Genomic DNA, 20439 nt, shown 5'->3' on the forward strand with positions numbered 1-20439 from the left:
AAACATAATTGTTTCTTAACTGTTTGAGAAACATTTGTTGGTTTGTGGCAAGACAATAGGCATGATGCAAAATGCTCATGTTCTGCGTTAAAGCCAAGTGAATTCATGAAATGAGCCATGGGTGAGCATTTCTAGAAACACTTTGGATTTATTCTGCATTTGACTTTTAATTAGTTTTTGGTTGTTGGAGCATTGAGAAATTTCTATGTTGGTTTTGCAGCCCCACCTTTAATTACAACTCTGTGGGTCACAACTAGAGTAGTTGCATGCTTAGATGGCAAAATCGGTTTCATCTTTATATATTTTAAGGCATCAGGTAAAGTGTGGTATTATTTATGTAAATGAAAATTGTGGATTGTCACAGTCATTTTATATTCTTTCATTTTAGGTAACAGTGCATAATCCAGAGAATCAAAGCTACTTGATCGCATATAAAGATTCACAACTCATTATTTCATCAGCTAAGTAAGTTTTTATAAATGCTCTTATTAACAAAGGAATTAAAGTTGTATTCTATTCCTCCTTAAAATGTGTTATCTGTTAGGTTTGTGAATAAGTACATTGTTGAGCAAAAGTTAGGAGTACCGATTCTTGAGTTTTGGTGAGAATTTCAGCTTTTTCATGTTAGCTATAATCCTGGACAAGTTACTGTGTTGTTGCAAGTTCTTATGGGGAAGGAAGAATTGTACCTAGCTACTAGTGTAGTTTTCACAATCAGGTAAATATATCTTAACATATATCATAGATATACTTTCCCAAGGTATATAATATATGTCTAGGTAACAAATGCTTGATAAGACATTTAAAGGTGTATGTACAATATATGTTAATGAGTCAAGTTTTTCTATTTGTAAGGCCTTCTAGAACATTGCTTAGCATATAGTGATGTTCGAAGTGGATTGTAACTCCATTTCTGCTTTTTATTTATATTTCATTTTCCAGATCTTTGTGTATCATGTCTCCTTGTCTAGCCTTCATCACAATTAGGCTAGTGCTGTCACCTCAGTGCTTCTGTGTCTCCAGTCCTGGTTCTGTCTTAATACAGCAGCTTCTTGGTATCGCTGTCCTAGTTTTTGCTATCTCTGCCCTAGTTCTCTGGCCTTGGTCTTAGCAAGCATTATGCCACTGGGATTTAACTTTCTCTGGGTCTCTGCTTTGAAAAATTAATCTTAAATTGCAATTCTATATGACCCTCTATTTTCTTTGTAAATTTCCTTATGAAAGAAGCAAATGTTTCAATGCGAGTGGTCCAGTGTAACTGTTTAACCTCTTAATTGGAAAGAAATGTAGACAGAATGGTGTGATAACCTTAGTTTGAATACTATCTTGTATCATTTCCATATCCTGTTTTGTGTTGCTTTTGTGAGTTTTATAGGACATTATTATCCTTAATGCATGTAATTCTTTCTTACCAAGGACTTTTCTTGAAAGTTAAATCTTGCCGGGCGATGGTGGCGCACGCCTTTAATCCCAGCACTCGGGAGGCAGAGGCAGGCGGATCTCTGTGAGTTCGAGACCAGCCTGGTCTAGAAGAGCAAGTTCCAGGACAGGCTCCAAAGCCACAGAGAAACCCTGTCTCGAAAAACCAAAAAAAAAAAAAGTTAAATCTTTTTCTGATTTCATTTTATTTGGTGGGTAGTAGTTATGCTTTTGTTGTGGGTGGTTGATGGGTTTATTGTTGTGTAATAGCAGGGATTGAACCTATACTTTCACATATACCAGCCAAATACTCTTATCATTCAGTCCAAGTCGCTGTTTTGTTTTTATTTTTTTATTCTTTTGATTAACAAAAATTATATTTCTGATTTTAAAAGTCCTTTCTGCTGGATAGTGGTAGTGCATGCCTTTAATCCCAGCACTTGGGAGGCAGAGGCAGGCAGACTGTGAGGCCCGCCTAGTCTACAGAGGGCGTTCCAGGACAGACTCCAAAGCTACAGAGAAACCCTGTCTCGAACTCCCCACCGCCCAAAAAGGGACTAATCTCTGAGAATTGCCTTTGTAAAGAAATCTTTAGTATGACAGATTTCATCTCTTGTGTAGGATTTTCGTCTTTAGAAGTGATGATAAAAGTCAGAATTGAATGGGAAGTAGCACTCACCTGGAAACCATCATAGATACGCAGTAATACTTAAGACAGACAGTACTAATGACAACAGGGAAATTCTGTCAGTATCCTCAAACATCAGAAGAACAAGTTATTTGGGTTTGGCCTTATAAGAACATCTTCCTAACCAAGAATTGTAGAATATTAGAAATTTTATATATAGAATTTCCTCATCATGTATTAAGAAGAAACCAGAAATAGATTAAATATGCTACAGTTTTCTTTAAGGGTTTTGTATGGTATGCAATTCTTGAAAAATTAAATTGACAAAATCAGCTTACTTGATACATGTCAGACTTGGAGGGAAACAGCTAATGGATTTGATGGTTTAAAGAAGCCTTGGGGGGCTGGAGTGGATGAGGTAAAGGTACTTGGGAGTATAGACTTAGCCTTTGTTTAATGCGCAGAACCCATGCAGAGGTGGAAGGAGCACATCGACTTCACAAAGTTGACCCCCACATGAGTGATGTGGTACCTTCACCGCCATACACATCATACACACATAATAATAATAAACAAATACAAACTACAGATAGTCTTTAGAAATAGACTGTATACATATTATGTGTCCTTGTTAGTATGTGTCCAGTCTTAGGACTTATTGGGTATAACTGCCAGGAGACCTGTTAATTTGAATCATCTACAATTAAAACTAATGATTTGCCTTAATGTATACCAAGCATTTAGTAATATCCATCTTTACTGCTAAAACATTCTTTTCCTTATTTGCTAAGTGAAAAATAGCTAAGTAAAACTGGGCAGACCTGTCATTGTTCATTAAAGGCTTTTGTGAGGATGGGGTGGGCATGCCTTGTGATGTTTTTTGTGTTTGAGGTAGGAATAAAATACCACAGCTCCTGCAAGTAACAGGAGTTTTTTCTTGTGAGATTTTGTTGTGGTGGTGGTGGTAGTTGTTTGATTTGAAATGGGATCTCACTCCTGGGCTAAAGCAGTCCTTCTGCGTCAGCCTCCTCTGTATGGGGACTATAGACCCGAACCATCATGCTTATCATGGAATGAACTTTGAATTTTCTTTAGAAAGAGTTTATCAAAATTTAACAACTAGTGAGATTATCAGGCATATGGTACATTATTAGACATTAAATATAACTTCCAAATTAGAAAAACAACAAAACCAAGAACCTTGACTGTTTATAGTATGCATTTTATTTTCTCTTAAGAGCATTACAGCATTGTGAAGAACTGATCCAGCAATATAACCGCGCTGAGAACAGCATATGCATAGCAGATAGTAAACCTCTGCCTTACCAGAATGTAACTAACCATGTGGGCAAAGCAGTGGAGGACTGCATGAGGGCTATCATTGGGGTATTGCTCAATTTAACTAATGATAATGGTAAGTAATATTTTCTTATTGAAAAATTATATATTGCACATAGAAATAAGCTATTCTATATTTGATGTAATAATTTACAATATTCCATTACATAATTGACTGACTTCCATAGTCATAAGCTAATTTTAGGAATTGTTTCTTTTAGAACTGCCTAGTAAATAAGCCTTGAAATATCAAAACCACATATTTCAGTAAAGGAGTGAAATACAATTTAAAATTAATACTTTGTTTTTAAAATGTTTTGAGACAGTTTCGCTGTAGTATTAGAGTCTCTCCTGTAGACCAGGCTGGCCTCAAACTCACAGAGATCCGCCTGCCTCTGCCTCCCAAGTGCTGGGATTAAAGGTATGTATGCATCACCACTGCCCGGCAAAAATTAATACTTATTTTAATAATTGGGTATGGTGTGTATACCTATAATCCTAGCTTTTGGGGAGGCTAAGGCAAGAGGTGTGCCATGAGATAGAGGCCAGCTTGGGCTGCTTAGCAGGTCAGTCAGTATTACAGAGTAAAACCAGGACTTGGGAAAAGAAAACAAAAACCAACAAAGAAAATCATTTAAAATATGGTTATTGGTGTCATAAGGAAAATTTTTGTTTCTATATTTATTTCAGAGTGGGGCAGCACGAAGACAGGAGAACAAGATGGACTCATAGGCACAGCAATGAATTGTGTCCTTCAGGTTCCAAAGTACCTACCTCAGGAGCAGAGATTTGACATTCGGGTGCTGGTGAGTTGAAGTGCCACTTGGTATTTTATCTTATTTTTAGATGATGAACCTTTGTTTTAGTTTGGATTTAAGAATCGTTTGTTTAGCCGGGCGGTGTTGGTACACACCTTTAATTCCAGCACTCAGGAGGCAGAGGTAGGTGGATCTATGTGAGTTCGAAAACAGTGTGGTCTACAAGAGCTAGTTCCAGTATAGGCTCCAAAGCTACAGGGAAACCTTGTCCCGAAAAAAAAAAAAAAAAAGGAAATCAGTTTTTTAATATATTCTGGGCTGGGTTAGAGAGATGACTCAGAGCACTGACTACTCTTCCAGAGGTTCTTAGATTCTGGTTTTTTTTTTTTTTTTGATGGGTCCTCATGAACATACTTCTCCATATATTTCTGTCTTACAGAACCTCCTTCATAGGGCTGGAGAGAGATGGCTTATAGGTTAAGAATACTGACTTCTCTTCCAGAGGTTCTGAGTTCGATTCCCAGCAATCACATGGTTGCTCACAACATATGAGATTTGGTGTCTTCTTCTGGCCTGTAGGGGTACATGCAGGCAGAATACTATTCTTTTTTTTTTTTTTAAGAGTTATCATTTTGTTAAATCTTTTTTTTAATTTATTTATTATTTGTACAGCATTCCTTCCATGTGTTCCCACAAGCCAGAAGCAGGCGCCAGATTTCATTACAGATGGTTGTGAGCCACCATGTGGTTGCTGGGAATTGAACTCAGGACCTTTGGAAGAGCAGGCAGTGCTCTTAACCACTGAGCCATCTCTCCAGCCCCCAGAATACTATTCTTAGTAAATAAATGAAACCTCCTTCATAAAAATAGAGGTTTAAACTGAAGGTGGTGGTTAATAACTGAGGAGCTAAGTGTGGCTGGTGTCCATCACCCCAGCACTTTGGATGGTGGAGGAAGAGGATGGCTATGGTCAAGGCCGCCTCGACTATAGAGAGCACTAGACAGTTCCTCTGCTGCCCACCCAAACAGGTGAAAGAATCTTTCTTTGAAAAGAGCAGTGTCTTACACAGTGGTTTTTAACAGGTTTGCAAATGGAAGAATTCTGTTTAACATTTTATTTGACAATAAAAGTTCATATATATAATCCATTAAGTTCTTGTTTGTAATAATTTTATTTTTTTAATATATTATAGGGATTGGGTCTACTGATAAATTTGGTGGAGTATAGTGCCCGGAATCGACACTGCCTTGTCAACATGGAAACATCATGTTCTTTCGATTCCTCCTTCTCTAGTGGAGAAGGAGATCAGAGTTTAAGGCTAGCTGGACAAGTTCATGCTGTTCAGGCATTAGTACAGGTGAGAAGCAGTGACAACACAATTGCGTATTAGGTAAATGCTGTCCACTCATAAAATGAAAAGTCAACTGACTTCTTCAGTCTTCAGCTTCCAGATTCCCTGGCATGGTCCCTAGGACCTCTGGGATTCTTGGACTGGTTTTGAGAATTGCTCTTTGGTTTTTCTAGGTTATTATCTTACACATGCTGTATTCAGAGTCTGTTTATTTAACACATCTTTTAAGGTCTGTTTAGTATTTGATATTTAGGTAATTCTCATTAGTAACTTGCTGCATTTCTCAAATGGTGTGAATGGGTATATTAAGTGCTTTTTGTGTTTTATGCAATAACAACAAAAGGAAAGTAAACTAATTAAAGACAAGGAATTTGGTGGCTTCTCTTGACTGTATGGGATACATAATAAATAGTAAACTCTCCTAATAGTCTCCCTTACGTACTTTCAATAATAAAAATGCCAATAATGTTTAAGATCTAGTTCTTCCTGGGACCGTTTATATTTTCTAATTGTTTATGTCTTTAATTTCTTTTAAAGAAGTCATGTTGCTTTTCCTTGTGTATTTAATTATTGTCTTTCCTACTGGCTAATTTATCCAATATGCATATGTTTGTTGATTTTTCTTTTCTTTTAATTTTAAAAAATGGCAGTTTAAAAAAAAATTTTAGGTAGAATTCCCTGGGTTAAGGACAATTATTGAGTCTTTCATTATTGGAAACAGTATATAAACTAAATTACTTAAATTTCAGCAGCATTTATACTTTATTTTTGTCTTTTGGTAAAATATAGAACAAGCTTTTTTATTTTTATTTATTTATTTATTTGTTGGAAGCAATTTTTTTTAATTTATTTATTTTACATATATAGTGTTCTGGGCACCAGATCTCAATATAGATGGGTGTGAGCCATCATGTGGTTGCTGGGAATTGAACTCAGGACCTCTGGAACAGCAGTCAGTTCTCTTAACCTCTGAGCCAACTCTTCAGCCCAACAAGCTTTTTTTAAAAATAAGATATTCTTATTTAGAGCAAAATATTAGAATATGTACATGTTGATACTTGATTAATTTTTTTTTTTGAATTTCCATACCTCTTCTTCCTCCAGAGCCTTCCAGGTCCTTCCCACTTCTTTATAATTGGTGTGTGTGTGTGATTATAAATACAATCATTTGAAATCATTTAGTTTTGCTCATATGTATTTAGTGCTGACTTTAGGATTGACTAACTTACTGATGTCTTTTTAATGATTTTCAAAAATAACTTTTATCAGCTATTTCTTGAACGAGAGCGAGCAGCTCAGTTGGCAGAGAGTAAAACAGATGAGTTGATCAAAGATGCTCCCACCACTCAGCATGATAAGAGTGGAGAATGGCAAGAAACAAGTGGAGAAATACAATGGGTGTCAACTGAAAAGACTGATGGTACAGAGGAGAAACATAAGAAGGAGGAGGATGACGAAGAACTTGACCTCAATAAAGGCATGTTTATCTTGAGTAGTAGTATTTTCACAGTGAGAATGTTGTTCTTCCTATCAGTGAGCATGGTGTTGTCATTGGGAGGTTGGTTGGTCACCTTTCTTGATCCTTCCCTCCTTCACTCTTTGAAGAGTAGCAGCCGAACTGGCCATGATAGTGCACATCTGTAATTCCAGACCTTAATAGGCTGAGCCAAAGGAACATGAGCTGCAGACCAGCATTGGTTATTTGAGACTGTATAACTAAGAGGGAAGGGATGGATTTCTCAGATTTCTCTTTTCAGCCTCACCTAAACTGAGGTATTTTGTCGAAATTTACAAAGTTCTCAGAACTTACTAGGTAAAGAAGGGGAATATACACCAAGCTAGAGGCACTGTTTTTACTAATGAATTATTTATTGACTATCTACTATTTCCAGGAATTATGATACTTGCTTTATATACAAATTCTGCAAAATAGCTATTTGTAACTGTGCCCCTAAGGTTTTGTTTTTTGTTGTTTTGTTTTTTCCAGACAGGGTTTCTCTGTGTAACCCTGGCTGTCCTGGGACTGTCTGTAGACTAGGATGACCTTAGAGATTACCCTTCCTCTGCCTTCTGCACACTGGAATTAAAGGCGTACACCACTACCTCCCAGCTAAGGTTTTGAGATGTAGTATGTCCAACCTTTTCTACTTAGGAGACTTATGCTGAGCCTCTTCTCTTTCTGTTAGGCTACTCCTCCCCTAAGTTCTGATACTCTTAAGAAAATTTTGCTTCCAAGAAACTTAGCTACTAGGATTTGTCTCTTACTTGGAGGCCTGCGGGTCAATCCAGATAAGTCTTGATAGTTTTGTACATATTATGATAATAGCTTTGTTTTAGGGTCTTGTTAAAAAAGAACTGCTTATTGAGATATAATTCATGTACTGTAATATTATCCTTTTAAAGTGAGTAATGCAATAGCTTAGTATGTTCACAGAATTGTATATTCATTCCAATTATGTAATGTTGAACATGTTTTCTTTAACCCTAAAGTAACTGTATATCAGTTGGCAGTTAGCTTCTCCATTTCTTCCTCCCCTAGCCACTGGCAACAGTCGATCTACTTAGTTGCTCCAATGATTTACCTATTTCAGGCATTTCATGTAAAAAGAATCAGACAATTTTTTTTTTTTTACTTTAAGAAACTTATTTCAGTTAGATGTATTGGGGGCATTTTATGAGGGTTCAAGGTTATTTATACCTTCAAGATTACCTTGAAGGTGTTCTTAGCTATTTTGGTTGATGGAAAAGTTTTTGATTCATTTGCAGCTCTCTAAAGACATTTGGAATGTTTATGGCCTTTTTGTGTCTTTGAAGAAATAGTGTATTAGTTCTCTTGCCTAGTTTTTAGTCAGGTCTTGTTGCTATAAAATTGAAAGAATTCTTTATATATCCTGAACATCTTATGAGATAAATGATTGCATACTTCCACTTTGTTAGTGGTGTCCTTAAGTTTGTTAGAGTTTAGTTCTTATATTTGGGTCCCTATTCATTTTGAGTTAGTTTTTATTAATTTGGGGTACCGAGTTGTTCATATAGTAGCTTTTAAAATGATAACGATAGTTGAAGTTGGTACAGTGGTTAAAACTCCTTGTTCAACTGTTCTCAGCCCTTCAACATGCTGGCAAACACATGGAGGATTGCATCGTGGCCTCCTACACAGCCCTGCTTCTTGGGTGTCTCTGCCAGGAAAGTCCTGTAAGTAAATAGTTCAGAAATGTTTTAGGGATCTCTAAAAGATTGTTTTTAACAGCTTCATGCCATTACTGTTGCATTTATTTACTTTAAAAAAAATTTCCCCATTCATACATACTTTTTATTTCGCAAGATCTTTTGACTGATCATAAGTTTATTTAAACAATTTTATTTAATTCCCTGTGAAAGAAAATGCCAAGGATATGTCTAACTTTGTAGTGGTTTTCCTTAAATTATTTTTAATACAATGAACATCTTTATTTTCTTTCTAATACAGGCTTTCATAGTATGATTTGAGATGGGGTCTTCTTGCTTTTTAAAAAACTGATATATTCCTATCAGAGTGAAACTCTTTAAGATATTAAAAAGCAAGCTAGTGCGCTCAAGATAAAGCTCAGTTACTAAAGTGCTTGCTTAGTATACATGAAGCCCTGATGTAGTCCCTAATGCTACCTAAACTGGTCATGGCAGTGAATGCCTGGAATCCCAGTACTTGGGAGATGAAGGCAGGAGGATCAAGAAGGTAAAATAAAGGTCATCCTAACTAGTGAGTTTGAGGCCAGCCTGGGCTTAGAACCTCAAAACAGACAAAAAAAACCTAATGGGAATGCTTTTAATGTCATAAAAAAGGAAGGTTTACATACTAGAAGTTAAAATTATATGGGCTGTTAAAGGCTTTAAGATATTTGTTGAAGCTTACATTCTAAACTAAGAATGCATTAGATATAACAGAGTTCTGGGTATGGATAATTGAGTCCCTGCTGTAGTGAAATAAAAGAAGAACTAGTGTAAAACCTGGCCTCAGCTGGCCAAGTCAGATTTGGACCATTTTAGTGACTCAGGAGGGGTAACTTCTCCCAGACATGTTTTGTTGTCCTTTTCCTTAGTTAAAAGAGAAGGCTCGGGTGTTAAGAGCACTTGCTGCTTTTCTGAGGACTGGAAACTTAGTTCTTGGCACCCGTGTCTCAGCAGTCCAGCTCCAAGATCTCTAATGCCTCTGACCTCCTCTAGCACTTGTACTCTATGCACAAACCCCCATGAACATATATATACCTAATTAAAAATCATCAAAATAAATTTTATTTTTCGAAACAGGGTTTCTCAATGAAACAGCCTTAGCTGTCCTAGTACTCACTCTCTCTGTAGACCAGACTGGCCTCACAGAAATCCATCTACTTCTGCAACTTGGGTACTGTAATTAAAGGTGTATGCCAGCCACCACTGCCTGGCTAAAATAAAATATTTTTAAGTGTGTAGAAAGCACTTGCCATGGCTATAAGATGACCATTCCTAGCTGGACAGTGGTGGCTCACACCATTAATCCCAGTACTCGGGAGGCAGAAGCAGGTGGATCTCTCTGAGTTCAAGGCTAGCCTGGTCTATAGAGCGAGTTCCAGAACAGGTTCCAAAGTTACAGAGAAACCCTATTTTGGGGGGTGGGGGGACGGGAAGATGACCATACCAAAGGTCCCATTTAGTGTAATAATGTCTAACAAAACCTCCTCCTCTTCATTTTCTTTTTAAGAGAGCATTCTTAGACTTCATAGCATCTGTCTGGTTGAACGTTGGACCACATGCTTTCCTCTGAACCAATTTCAGGCTAGGAAAATGGGATTACTATAAGTAGATCTATGAGAAATACAAGTGTCTGTATAATTAGACTATTTCACAGAAGTGGAGGTTATAGTTATTGGATAGTTTGTTGCCATTGGAAAAAGAAATATGAACAGTAAAAATACCTTGTCAGTTGGATCTTGGAGTCATTGTGAGTGTTCCCTTTGAAATATGTGGCACAGGTGCATAAAGTGAAAGCTCATAGTTACCTTAATTTCTTTCTCAGTTGCCATGATAAAATATATTAGGTCAGTATTGTATAACTGTATTGAACAGTGGATCTTGAAGTTCTGTTAGTCTGATATATGTGATCATCATTATGGGTGTCAATAGCTTTCTTGTTCCTAAAAAGAAGGTTCTGAATTTGTGGACAATATTGTGGATTCTTAGAACCACAGATGTGATTGTATATATATTTCCTTGGTGATCTTTATAATTAGAAAACAAGATGCTACCACAAATCTGAAGTGAATTGGCTTTTCCCATTGTGGAAGTAGAAGAGATAAAGCAAGCATGTAGTCATGTACAGTAAGAACTGCCTGTGTTCTGTGGCCCCATGCTTAGGAAGCCCAATAAAATCTGGTCTCATTTTCTGTTAACCACTCTACCCGTTTGCACCTGGTATTTGGCAGTGGTGAGTCTCCTTACTGCTCTTGGAGGTTCTTGCCCCTTTCCATTCTTTAACTCTCACACAGTGCCCCAAGATCTAGCTTTTTTCAGAGCTCTTGCTAATCGTGTATCTTCTCTCTCTTTGGCTTGTCAACAGCAATGGAATGATGGATTTACTTATTACTTTAAAAGCCCACTACTTTTTAAACCTGGCTCTTGGGTTACCAAACCCCGCCTCTGTCTTGGATAGTTATTAAGTTTTTTTTTTTTAGATTTATTTATTTCTTAAGCATATAATACTCCTCCTGCGCGTACACCTCCATGCCAGAAGAGGGCACCAGATCTCATGACAGATGGTTGTGAGCCACTACTTGGTTGCTGGGAATTGAATTCAGGACCTCTGGAAGAGCTGCCAGTGCTCTTAGGCTCTGAGCCACCTCTCCAGCCCCCAGCTATTAAGTTTTTCAAATAGTCCATGCTATGTTCCTTTTGTACTTCTAGTACTATAAATGTTGTGACTATCCTTCCCATAGCCACTATAAATGTTTAGTTCTGTAGTGTGTTGGTAAAGAAGGATTTGAACTAATGAAGGGCTTTCATCCCCATCATGGGAGCTATTTATTATTTTAGAGGTATACTTTTTATTGAACAATCCTTCAGAGTTACAACCATTTTGGAGGCTGTTTAAATGTAGTGATTGATACTATTTGTGTTTTTTACTTTAAAATATTTTTTATGCGGATAAATATTTCACCTGTGTTGTAGTTTTCTTTCTATTGTAAAACACCATGACCAAAATAACTTGGGGATGAAAGGGTTTATTTCATCTTACAGCTTACAGTTCTCCACGAAGGGAAGTCGGCAGAAGCCATAAAGGAATGCTGCTTACTGGCTTGCTCAGTTTTCTTTCTTACACAACTCAAGACCACCTGACTAGGGGTGATGCTGCCCATGCTTGGGTTGGGCCCTGCCCTATCAACCATCAGTCAAGAAAATACCCCATAGACTTGTCTACGGGGCAGTCTGCTGGGAGCAGTTCTCAATTTCTGTGTTCTCTTCCAAGACGACTCTAGTTTGTGGCAAGTTGACGGAAAACTAACCAGCACAGTCTACATATATGTCTATGCATCATATATGTGCCTGTTGCTTGGAGGCCAGATCAGTGGAACTGGAGTTAGAGACAATTATGAGCCATTGTATGGGTGCTGGGAATGAAGCCCAGGTTTTTTGGAAAAAACACACTGCTGAGCCTTCTCTGTAGTCCCTGTTCAAGAGTTTAAACTCAGATCTGCCTGCCTCTCCCTCCTGAGTACTGGGGTTAAAGGCGTGTACCACCACTGCTGAGCTAAATTAAGCATTTTTAAACATAATGAAATTGAAGTTTTAAATTAGAATATGTAATAGTTTCCTCTTACAGGATTGTTTATATTTTTTAGCTTTTTGCTAATAATCAAGGGAAACACCTCTCTGGGAGCTGGCCCATAATTTATCACAAACGATATATATATAAAGAATAGTTAATTCTTCTAATTTACCTTTGTAGCATGGAGAATGTTTTGATCTGTTTTATAAACAGCTCTGTGGCTATAGTCTGTTTACACATTTGACAGTTCAGTTTATTTCAGATATTTCTCTTTGCATTTCCAAAAATAAATATTCACAGATATTCCTTTGTAGCTTTTGTTAGTTTGCCCTTTACCCTTTCTTTGTGTGGGTAGGGTGGTATAGAGTGGGGAGATGAACCCGAGTATTCTTGCACATAGTTAATTGAGTGTGGAATGGGAGTAACCCAGGAGTTCTCAGGTTCTTGTAGATGTTTACCACAAGAAGATATATAGCAGGCCAACAGCATTGAGTGGGTTATAGTATATTTTTCTGCCAACTGACTGACTGTTTTTTTATCTGTTTCCTCAGATCAATGTAACTACAGTGAGGGAATACCTTCCTGATGGAGATTTCTCCATAATGACAGAGATGCTTAAAAAATTCTTAAGCTTCATGAATCTTACTGTAAGTAACTACTATTGCATATTGCAGTTTATATGGGTTTTTTAATTATTATTTGTCAGACAAAATCTCACACTGTATTTCCAGCTGGCAATCTTCCTGTTTCAGCCTTTCAAGTACTAAAATTAATAGGTGTTAATAGTGGGACCTGGCTAATCTAATGTATGTTATTATAACCACCATTTTCTTCCTTCTCCTTTAGTGTGCTGTTGGAACAACAGGCCAGAAGTCTATCTCTAGAGTGATCGAGTATTTGGAACATTGCTAGCTGCTTTACCTTTGCTTCAGGTGCTTGGTAATGCTGGAGCTATCCTTAGACAAAGAAAAGTCATGAAAGAAGTCCTTGAAGATAAACCAAGAACATTCATCAGTATCATTCGTGTTTGGATTTTTATGACCACCTGATTTCTTCATCATGCATTCTGCATTTGCTAAATGACAGTTACTACATCAATCTGCAGCTATCAAAAATGAGGGAAAAGGTTCAGGCTGTTAACAGTCCCATGCAGTATTTAAATACACTTCCTTGGCAGAGTCTACACCTCCTAGTTGCCTTGCTTTATTTGGGGCAAGGTTTAAAGGGGAAAATTTGTGCTGCTGTTAGTGCAACTGCTGTGTATGTTGAGCCACTGCTGTCATGCCAGGCAGGTGCAAAGGCAGCTTAGCTACTGAGGTATTGAATGTTCTGAGGACATTCTAGACAACAGCTTAGTTCCTTTTTCAGGCTCATTTGCTTTTGCTTTTTGTTGAATGATTCCAATCGTAAATAAAGCTTTTAATAATTTTGTGAATTTTTTTTGTTGTTGTTCCCTGAACTACTGTCTATATTTAAAATTAGATGGAATCCAAAGACACAAGGGATTAATAGTATATTTTTTTATTCTTGATTAGGTTTGGGTGTTGAACTATTTTTCACTTCTGAGACCATGACCATATTCAATATCATACCATAATGTGTCATAGCTATAGGCACAAGAAAACAAGTAGCAGTTTGAGGGAATATTATATTATATAAGATAATGTACCCTGTTACAGGATTAAGCAAAAATAGACAAACCCAGGGTAGTTTACACTTAATGCTAGAGAGACTCTTGAAACATTGTTACGTTTTGAGGGAAGTTCTCTAGATATATTTTCTAATGTTCAGTACAGTAAATATAAGGAAGCTAAAACACCAATGTGGAATTCGTTTTTCCAGATAGCGTGTATATTCTTCTATAGAGTGACAGGATCAATTGCATAAGCGCAAAGCCTTAAAATTGCTGGTGTAGAGAAGACCCTTTTTTTATTCAGATTCTTTGTTCATAGAACAGTTGTTTAAAAAACAGTTGTGGAACACACAGAACATGGTTTATAGGTTTAATTTCATAGGGTTTTGTTTTGTTTTGTTCAGACCACTACTTGTGGTTTTTTCCCCCTTTTTCATTGATTAGCCTGAGCACAGGCTTTCCAGAGATGTTTCATTAATACTTTCAATTACCTTTCATATAGTTACATCATGTTTCTTCATTGGATTTGTAAAACTTGAAGCCATAAAAATATTAGTTTGGTGTGTATTGGGGAAAATAGCTAAAAGTCTAATTTTGACTCATTTTAGACTTTGTTATTTCCTTGTATAAAGTAACAAACTGGGGCTCTTGTATCCGTGCCAGCTGTAATGTTTTTAAATGCAGTGGCTGCCTTCTATTGTCTTCCTATTTTTGATAATGCAGATTGTTGGGAAATCTATAAGGAAGTAACTGACTCTAGGCAAATTGTTTTCCTTCTACCCACCCGAACCCCTACCCATCACCGTTTAAGAACACAGTATGCCAGTGTAATAATGTGGGACAGATTGGGACTGTATTTGCCCTGAATCCCAAACTAATTTAGCAAACTTTTTTTTTAAAAAAGCATACTGCTAAATGATGTCCACAAATTTATTAGATATTTTTTGATTATTTTAAAATACATTGATATTTATTAATCATTGTATGTGGGGAACAGATTTTTGATTGTGGCAGATGGTAAGGAACAGTAAACATTTGGGTGAGATCAATCAGGGCGAATTACATTTTTTTCTGTTACACTGGTAATCATTTGATAATTGATTTACCTCAGTGTTTAACAGGTTTTTTTGTTTGTTTTGTTTTAAAAATATTAACTAATTGTCAAGCACTGATAGAGATGCAGGTCCTGGTGGGGTGGGTTGTGAGGAAGACACCACCTTCACCTGCAGTGCGTGCATTTGTGTGTCTTTAACCCTCGGAGAACTCTCATTTTAGGGTACTTGAGGCTGACTTGCAAATTAACTAAAGTTTTAAGGTAACCTTTTTTCCATTGTAAATATTTCTGTAAATACTACCAGTTGGATATTAGAACAGTAGGATACTTTTCTGAATCCAATCCTATTTTTATTTTATACAGTATTTCTCAGCTGTGATCTTTGGAGCAAAAGCCAACGGCAGGAAAAAATAGTTTGTACCAGTTTCATGAAGTATGTCTTTGGGTTTTTGTAAATAATTTTAACTCAAATAAAATTGCTACTTTAAATACACATGTTGTCTTTAACATAAGTCTATTGACCTGTTTTGGAGGAAGAAGTTGCAGAAACTTGATAACTGTCAGTTGAACATAAGTGTCCAGTTTTTCTTAGATATTTTATTACATACTTCTAAGTACTGATACGAATGGATGTAAGACACTTAGTACTTTGGGTTGGTTAGGGGTGGTGGTTTTCTGAGTATATAGTTAAATCCTTAGCATACCTATTATATTGCTTTAAATCTTTTATTTTTTTTAGCATGACTGCAAATTGCTTTTGAGATTTTATAGTCATTTTTTAGCTTTTTAATTTTTCTTTTCATCCCTTAATATTTTCATGTGTAAAACTAGATTCCTCAACCTTTCCTTGCTTGTTTCAGTTACAAAAGATTTCAAGATTTATTCTGAATTTCCCATGCACTCTCCCCATTTACACACACACACACACACACACAAACACACACATACAACCATGTATAAGAGTGGTCTCTGCAGGTTCTGGACTTGTAAAGACCTGGAATTTGATTCCCAACTCTGGTACTTGCTGCTAACTTTGAGCAAGTTTTGAAGCTGTCATTTATTCAGTTTCTGTAATTGAAAAGTGGAAGTACCTGCCTCCTAACACTCTAAACACTCAGTTAAAGGCAGAGATTTGAACAACAAAGAGATAGTAGATGGAACAGCACTGCAGAATTTGTTGGTTTAGGATGCTAAAGTAGTCTGGTGAAGATGCTCATCACAATCCTTAGAGCAACCAGCAAACCTGCAGGTACAGTTTGAGTTTATAGTGTAATCAGAGTGGTACAACAGAAAGCGGAGAAGGAAAACCAGCAAAAAGTAGAAAACAAGACCATGAGGTGGCTCACTGGGGTAAGGTGCTTCAGAGAGTTCAGTCTCTAGGAAACACTTGGTGGAAGAAGTGAATTGGCTAGTCATTTATCCTCTGGCTCACAAGTAAATGAAAAATAAGACATACAATAACAAAAACAAATAGCAAATGGTCTCTCTGTACAAGAGGAATATGCCAGTGATGTCCAATAAACGTTTATCATTAATTGTATTAACTGAAGGTATACAAAACTCTAGTTCAAGGTAGAGACGGTGAAACTGAACAACCAAGAGTGAATTTAAATACAACGTGGGTTTTAAAAAAAGATACACTGTGAAATGTTAATGAAGTATGGATATAAGGTATACTTTAAGGCAGATGGTGTTTTATTGCTCCAAGAGCATATTGTAATCATGAGACATGGCACCTAATCAAAAGAAAACAATGTACCTCTACTACTACAGAACCTTTATAAGTATGTTAATGAAAACATGGGTAGGTGAGGTCATAACCATAGTTTCCAATTCTAATACAGCTTCAGCAATTAATAGATTTTTAGATTATGTATTTTTTAAACATTTGCCTGCATTCCAGAAGAGTATTAGATCCTGTTTCAGATGGCTGTGACTCACCATGTGATTGCTGGGGATGGAACCCAAGACCACTGAAAGAGCAGCTAGAGCTCTTAACTGCTGAGCCATCTCTCCAGCCAGAATGTTTTTATTTTGTTTGCTTTTAAATATAAGCTGGTTGCTGCAATACATAATTAGAACCCTAGATATTCAGGCTGTGGAGATTAAAAGGCCTGCTTGGACAATTACATGTCTCAATAAGTATGTAATTAAGTATGAAGCTAAAGGAAGTCTGAGTGGATGAATTACCTTATTCTAATATTCATGCAACATTACATTGGACATGATTTTTCTATTACACATGAGATTTCGCCAAGATAGTCTGAGGGCTCATGAAACAGGTTTTGATGTATTTCAGATGACTGAAATCTTAGAGAATATCCCTGTAAATCTGTAGTCAAAAACTTAAAACCAGGCCGGGCGGTGGTGCCACACGCCTTTAATCCCAGCACGAGGGAGGCAGAGGCAGGCGGATCTCTGTGAGTTCGAGGCCAGTCTGGTCTACAAGAGCTAGTTCCAGGACAGGCTCCAAAACCACAGAGAAACCCTGTCTCGAAAAACCAAAAAAAAAAAAAAAAAACAACTTAAAACCAATATTCAGATATCAATACTTTTCAGTGTGATGTGAGTCAGACAGTGAAAAATCATAGAAAAGATCTGGCCAGTAAAAATATCAGAGATCTTTCCCCCCACATTTAAAGCAGTGGCTAAAGGCTGTCATGTAATAAACCTGAAATAAAAAAAAAAAAGATGAAATAATTAAAACACTAAGTTTTAAGAAAAAAATTCAGAAGTCAGTATAATAAAAATATAAAATTTTTTAAACCCAGTTTTTTGTTTTGTCTTGAAGTTTTCAGGACTAAACAAAAACCTACCATCAGGAATGGAAGATGAAACATAGGGTCTATGGATATTCAAAAGAGTAAAATGTTAAAAAGATAGTGATAAACTTTAAATTTAAGACTGACAAGATGAGGCCAGGGTTCATGGTATACATGTATAACCACAGCATTTGAGAGATGGAGGCAGAAAAGACAAGTGTCAGAGGTGTTTAGCAAGATGGCTATATGTGACCCTGTCAAATAAAAAGGTGCGTCTGTATGCATTATGACAGAAGCAAACATGGAAACACCAAGGCAACATAACCCAAAAGTTACTAGTTCCACAGAAATGTCATCCAGTGAGAGAAGAAATCCTAGACAAAGAATCAGAATGATTATAAGTATATTTAATGAAGTCAAAAGAAGGTGCACAAATTTGTTGATTACTCTTTAGGCTTTTTTGGGGGGGGGGTGTGCACCACCTGCCTCCCAAATCACACAGTTTATTACTGCTTATAAACACCCAGCTTTAAATTGGCTTGTTTCTTGTCAAATTTTCTTAAATTATCCCATCTATCTTTGGCCTTGGGACTTTTTTTTTTTAATTGATTTTTATTGAGCTCTACATTTTTCTCTGCTCCCTCCCTGCCTCTTCACTCCCCCTTCAACCCTCCCCCAAGGTTCCCATGCTCCCAATTTACTTAGGAGATCTTGACTTTTCCTACTTCCCATGTAGATTAGATCTATGTAAGTCTCTCTTAGTGTCCGCATTATTGTCTAAATTCTCTGGGATTGTGGTTTGTAGGCTGGTTTTCTTTGCTTTATATTTAAAAACCACCTATGAGTGAGTACATGTGATAATTGTCTTTCTGTGTCTGGGTTACCTCACTCAAAATAATGTTTTCTAGCTCCATCCATTTTCCTGCAAAATTCAAAATGTTTTTTTTTCTGCTGTGTAGTACTCCATTGTGTAAATGGACCACATTGTCTTTATCCATTCTTTGATCAAGGAGCATTTAGATTGTTTCCAGGTTCTGGCTATGACAAACAATGCTGCTGTGAACATAGTTGAGCACATATCCTTGTGTCACGATTGAGCATCCTTTGGATATATACCCAAAAATGGTATTACTGGGTCTTGAGGAAGGTTGTTTCCCAGTTTCTGAGAAATCACCACACTGACATCCAAAGGGGCTCTACCAGCTTGCATTCCCACCAGCAATGCAGAAGTGTTCCCTTTTCCCCACAACCTCTCCAGCATAAGTTGTCATCAGTGTTTTTGATTTTGGCCATTCTTACAGGTGTAAGATGGAATCTCAGAGTTGTTTTGATTTGCATTTCTCTGATGACTAAGGATGTTGAACATTTCCTTAAGTGTCTTTCAGCCATTTTAGATTCCTCTGTTGAGAGTTCTCTGTTAGGTCTATACTCCATTTTTTTAATTGGATTATTTGTTCTTTTGGTGACCAATTTCTTGAGTTCTTTGTATATTTTGGAGATGACACCTCTGTCTGATGTGGGGTTAGTGAAGATCTTTTCCCATTCTTTAGGCTGTCGTTTTATCTTGTTGACCGTGTCCTTTGCTTTACAGAAGCTTTTCAGTTCCAGAAGGTCCCATTTATTAATTGTTACTCTCAGTGTCTGTGCTGCTGGAGTTATATTTAGGAAGTGGTTCCCTGTGCCAATGCGTTCAAGTGTACTTCCCACTTTCAGGTTCAGTGTGGCTGGCTTTGATGAGGTCTTTGATCCATTTGGACTTGAGTTTTGTGCATGGTGATAGATATGGGTCTATTTTCATTCTTCTACATGTTGATATCCAGTTATGCCAGCACCACTTGTTAAATATGCTTTCTTTTTTCCACTTGATATTTTTTGTTTCTTTTTCAAAAATCGGGTGTTCGAAAATGTGTGCATTGATATCTGGGTCTTCTATTCATTTCCATTGGTTCTCCTTTCTGTTCTTAAGCCAATACCAGACTATTTTCAGTATTGTAGCTCTGTAGTAGAGTTTGAAGTCAGGGATTGTAATGCCTCCAGAAGTTCTTTTATTGTACAGGATTGTTTTGGCTATCCTCGGTTTTTTGTTTTTCCATATGGAGTTGAGTATCGTTCTTTCGAAGTCTGTGAAGAGTTTTGCTGGGATTTTCATGGGCATTGGGTTGAATCTGTGACCTTGGGACTTATCTGTCTCTGTTTCTGTATACCTTTACTTTTCTTCTTACTCAATGTCTGGCTGTATAGTTGGGTGGCAGGCCCTTGGAGCCTCCCCCCTTTCCTTTCTGGTTTCCCTGTCTTTTCTCCCAGATTTCTCATATTTATCCTCTCTGCCTTCCAGCCCCTCCTAGTCCTCTCTCCAATCTCAATATTGCATGTTTTGCTCTTTATTAGACGACCATCCGGTGTTTTAGACAGGTAGAGTAACACAGCTTCACTGAGTTAAACAGATGCAGTATAAACAAAAGTAACACACCTTAAAATAATATTCTACAACAAATAACTGGAAGAATGCAATTGACTGACTGAAAGAAGTTGATAGGCATTACAAAGTAAGTCAATGTAGAGCTAGCAAGACTAAGAAACCCACTGGAACTGAAAAGTGCTAAGCTGAAAGGTTTCAGAAAGTTACCAATAGAATGGACCAAAAGTAGGACCGGATGTTGGGGATAGAATTCAAGGTTAGATGAAACGTTCAGACTAAGGTAAAGTGCACTAAGATA

The 20439-nt window shown here is 37.0% G+C and overlaps 1 protein-coding gene across 3 annotated transcripts in view; it reads left to right on the forward strand.

Moving 5' to 3' along the window:
• Wapl (WAPL cohesin release factor) overlaps positions 1-13708 on the forward strand; it is a 64525-nt gene extending 50817 nt beyond the window's left edge. For all 3 annotated transcript variants that reach the window (XM_041662360.1, XM_041662361.1, XM_041662362.1), the window contains exons 12-19: positions 389-465; positions 3286-3461; positions 4076-4191; positions 5337-5501; positions 6765-6972; positions 8602-8690; positions 12825-12920; positions 13120-13708. In XM_041662360.1, the coding sequence (XP_041518294.1) occupies positions 389-465; positions 3286-3461; positions 4076-4191; positions 5337-5501; positions 6765-6972; positions 8602-8690; positions 12825-12920; positions 13120-13185 (993 nt within the window). In that variant the 3' untranslated portion in view covers positions 13186-13708. The remainder of the gene's footprint in view (positions 1-388; positions 466-3285; positions 3462-4075; positions 4192-5336; positions 5502-6764; positions 6973-8601; positions 8691-12824; positions 12921-13119) is intronic.
• The last annotated feature ends 6731 nt before the right edge of the window (positions 13709-20439 follow it).

Source organism: Microtus oregoni, unplaced genomic scaffold (assembly GCF_018167655.1).
Source record: "Microtus oregoni isolate MIOR12 unplaced genomic scaffold, Mior012 000013F_ref0000133, whole genome shotgun sequence".
Classification (NCBI taxonomy): domain Eukaryota; kingdom Metazoa; phylum Chordata; class Mammalia; order Rodentia; family Cricetidae; genus Microtus; species Microtus oregoni.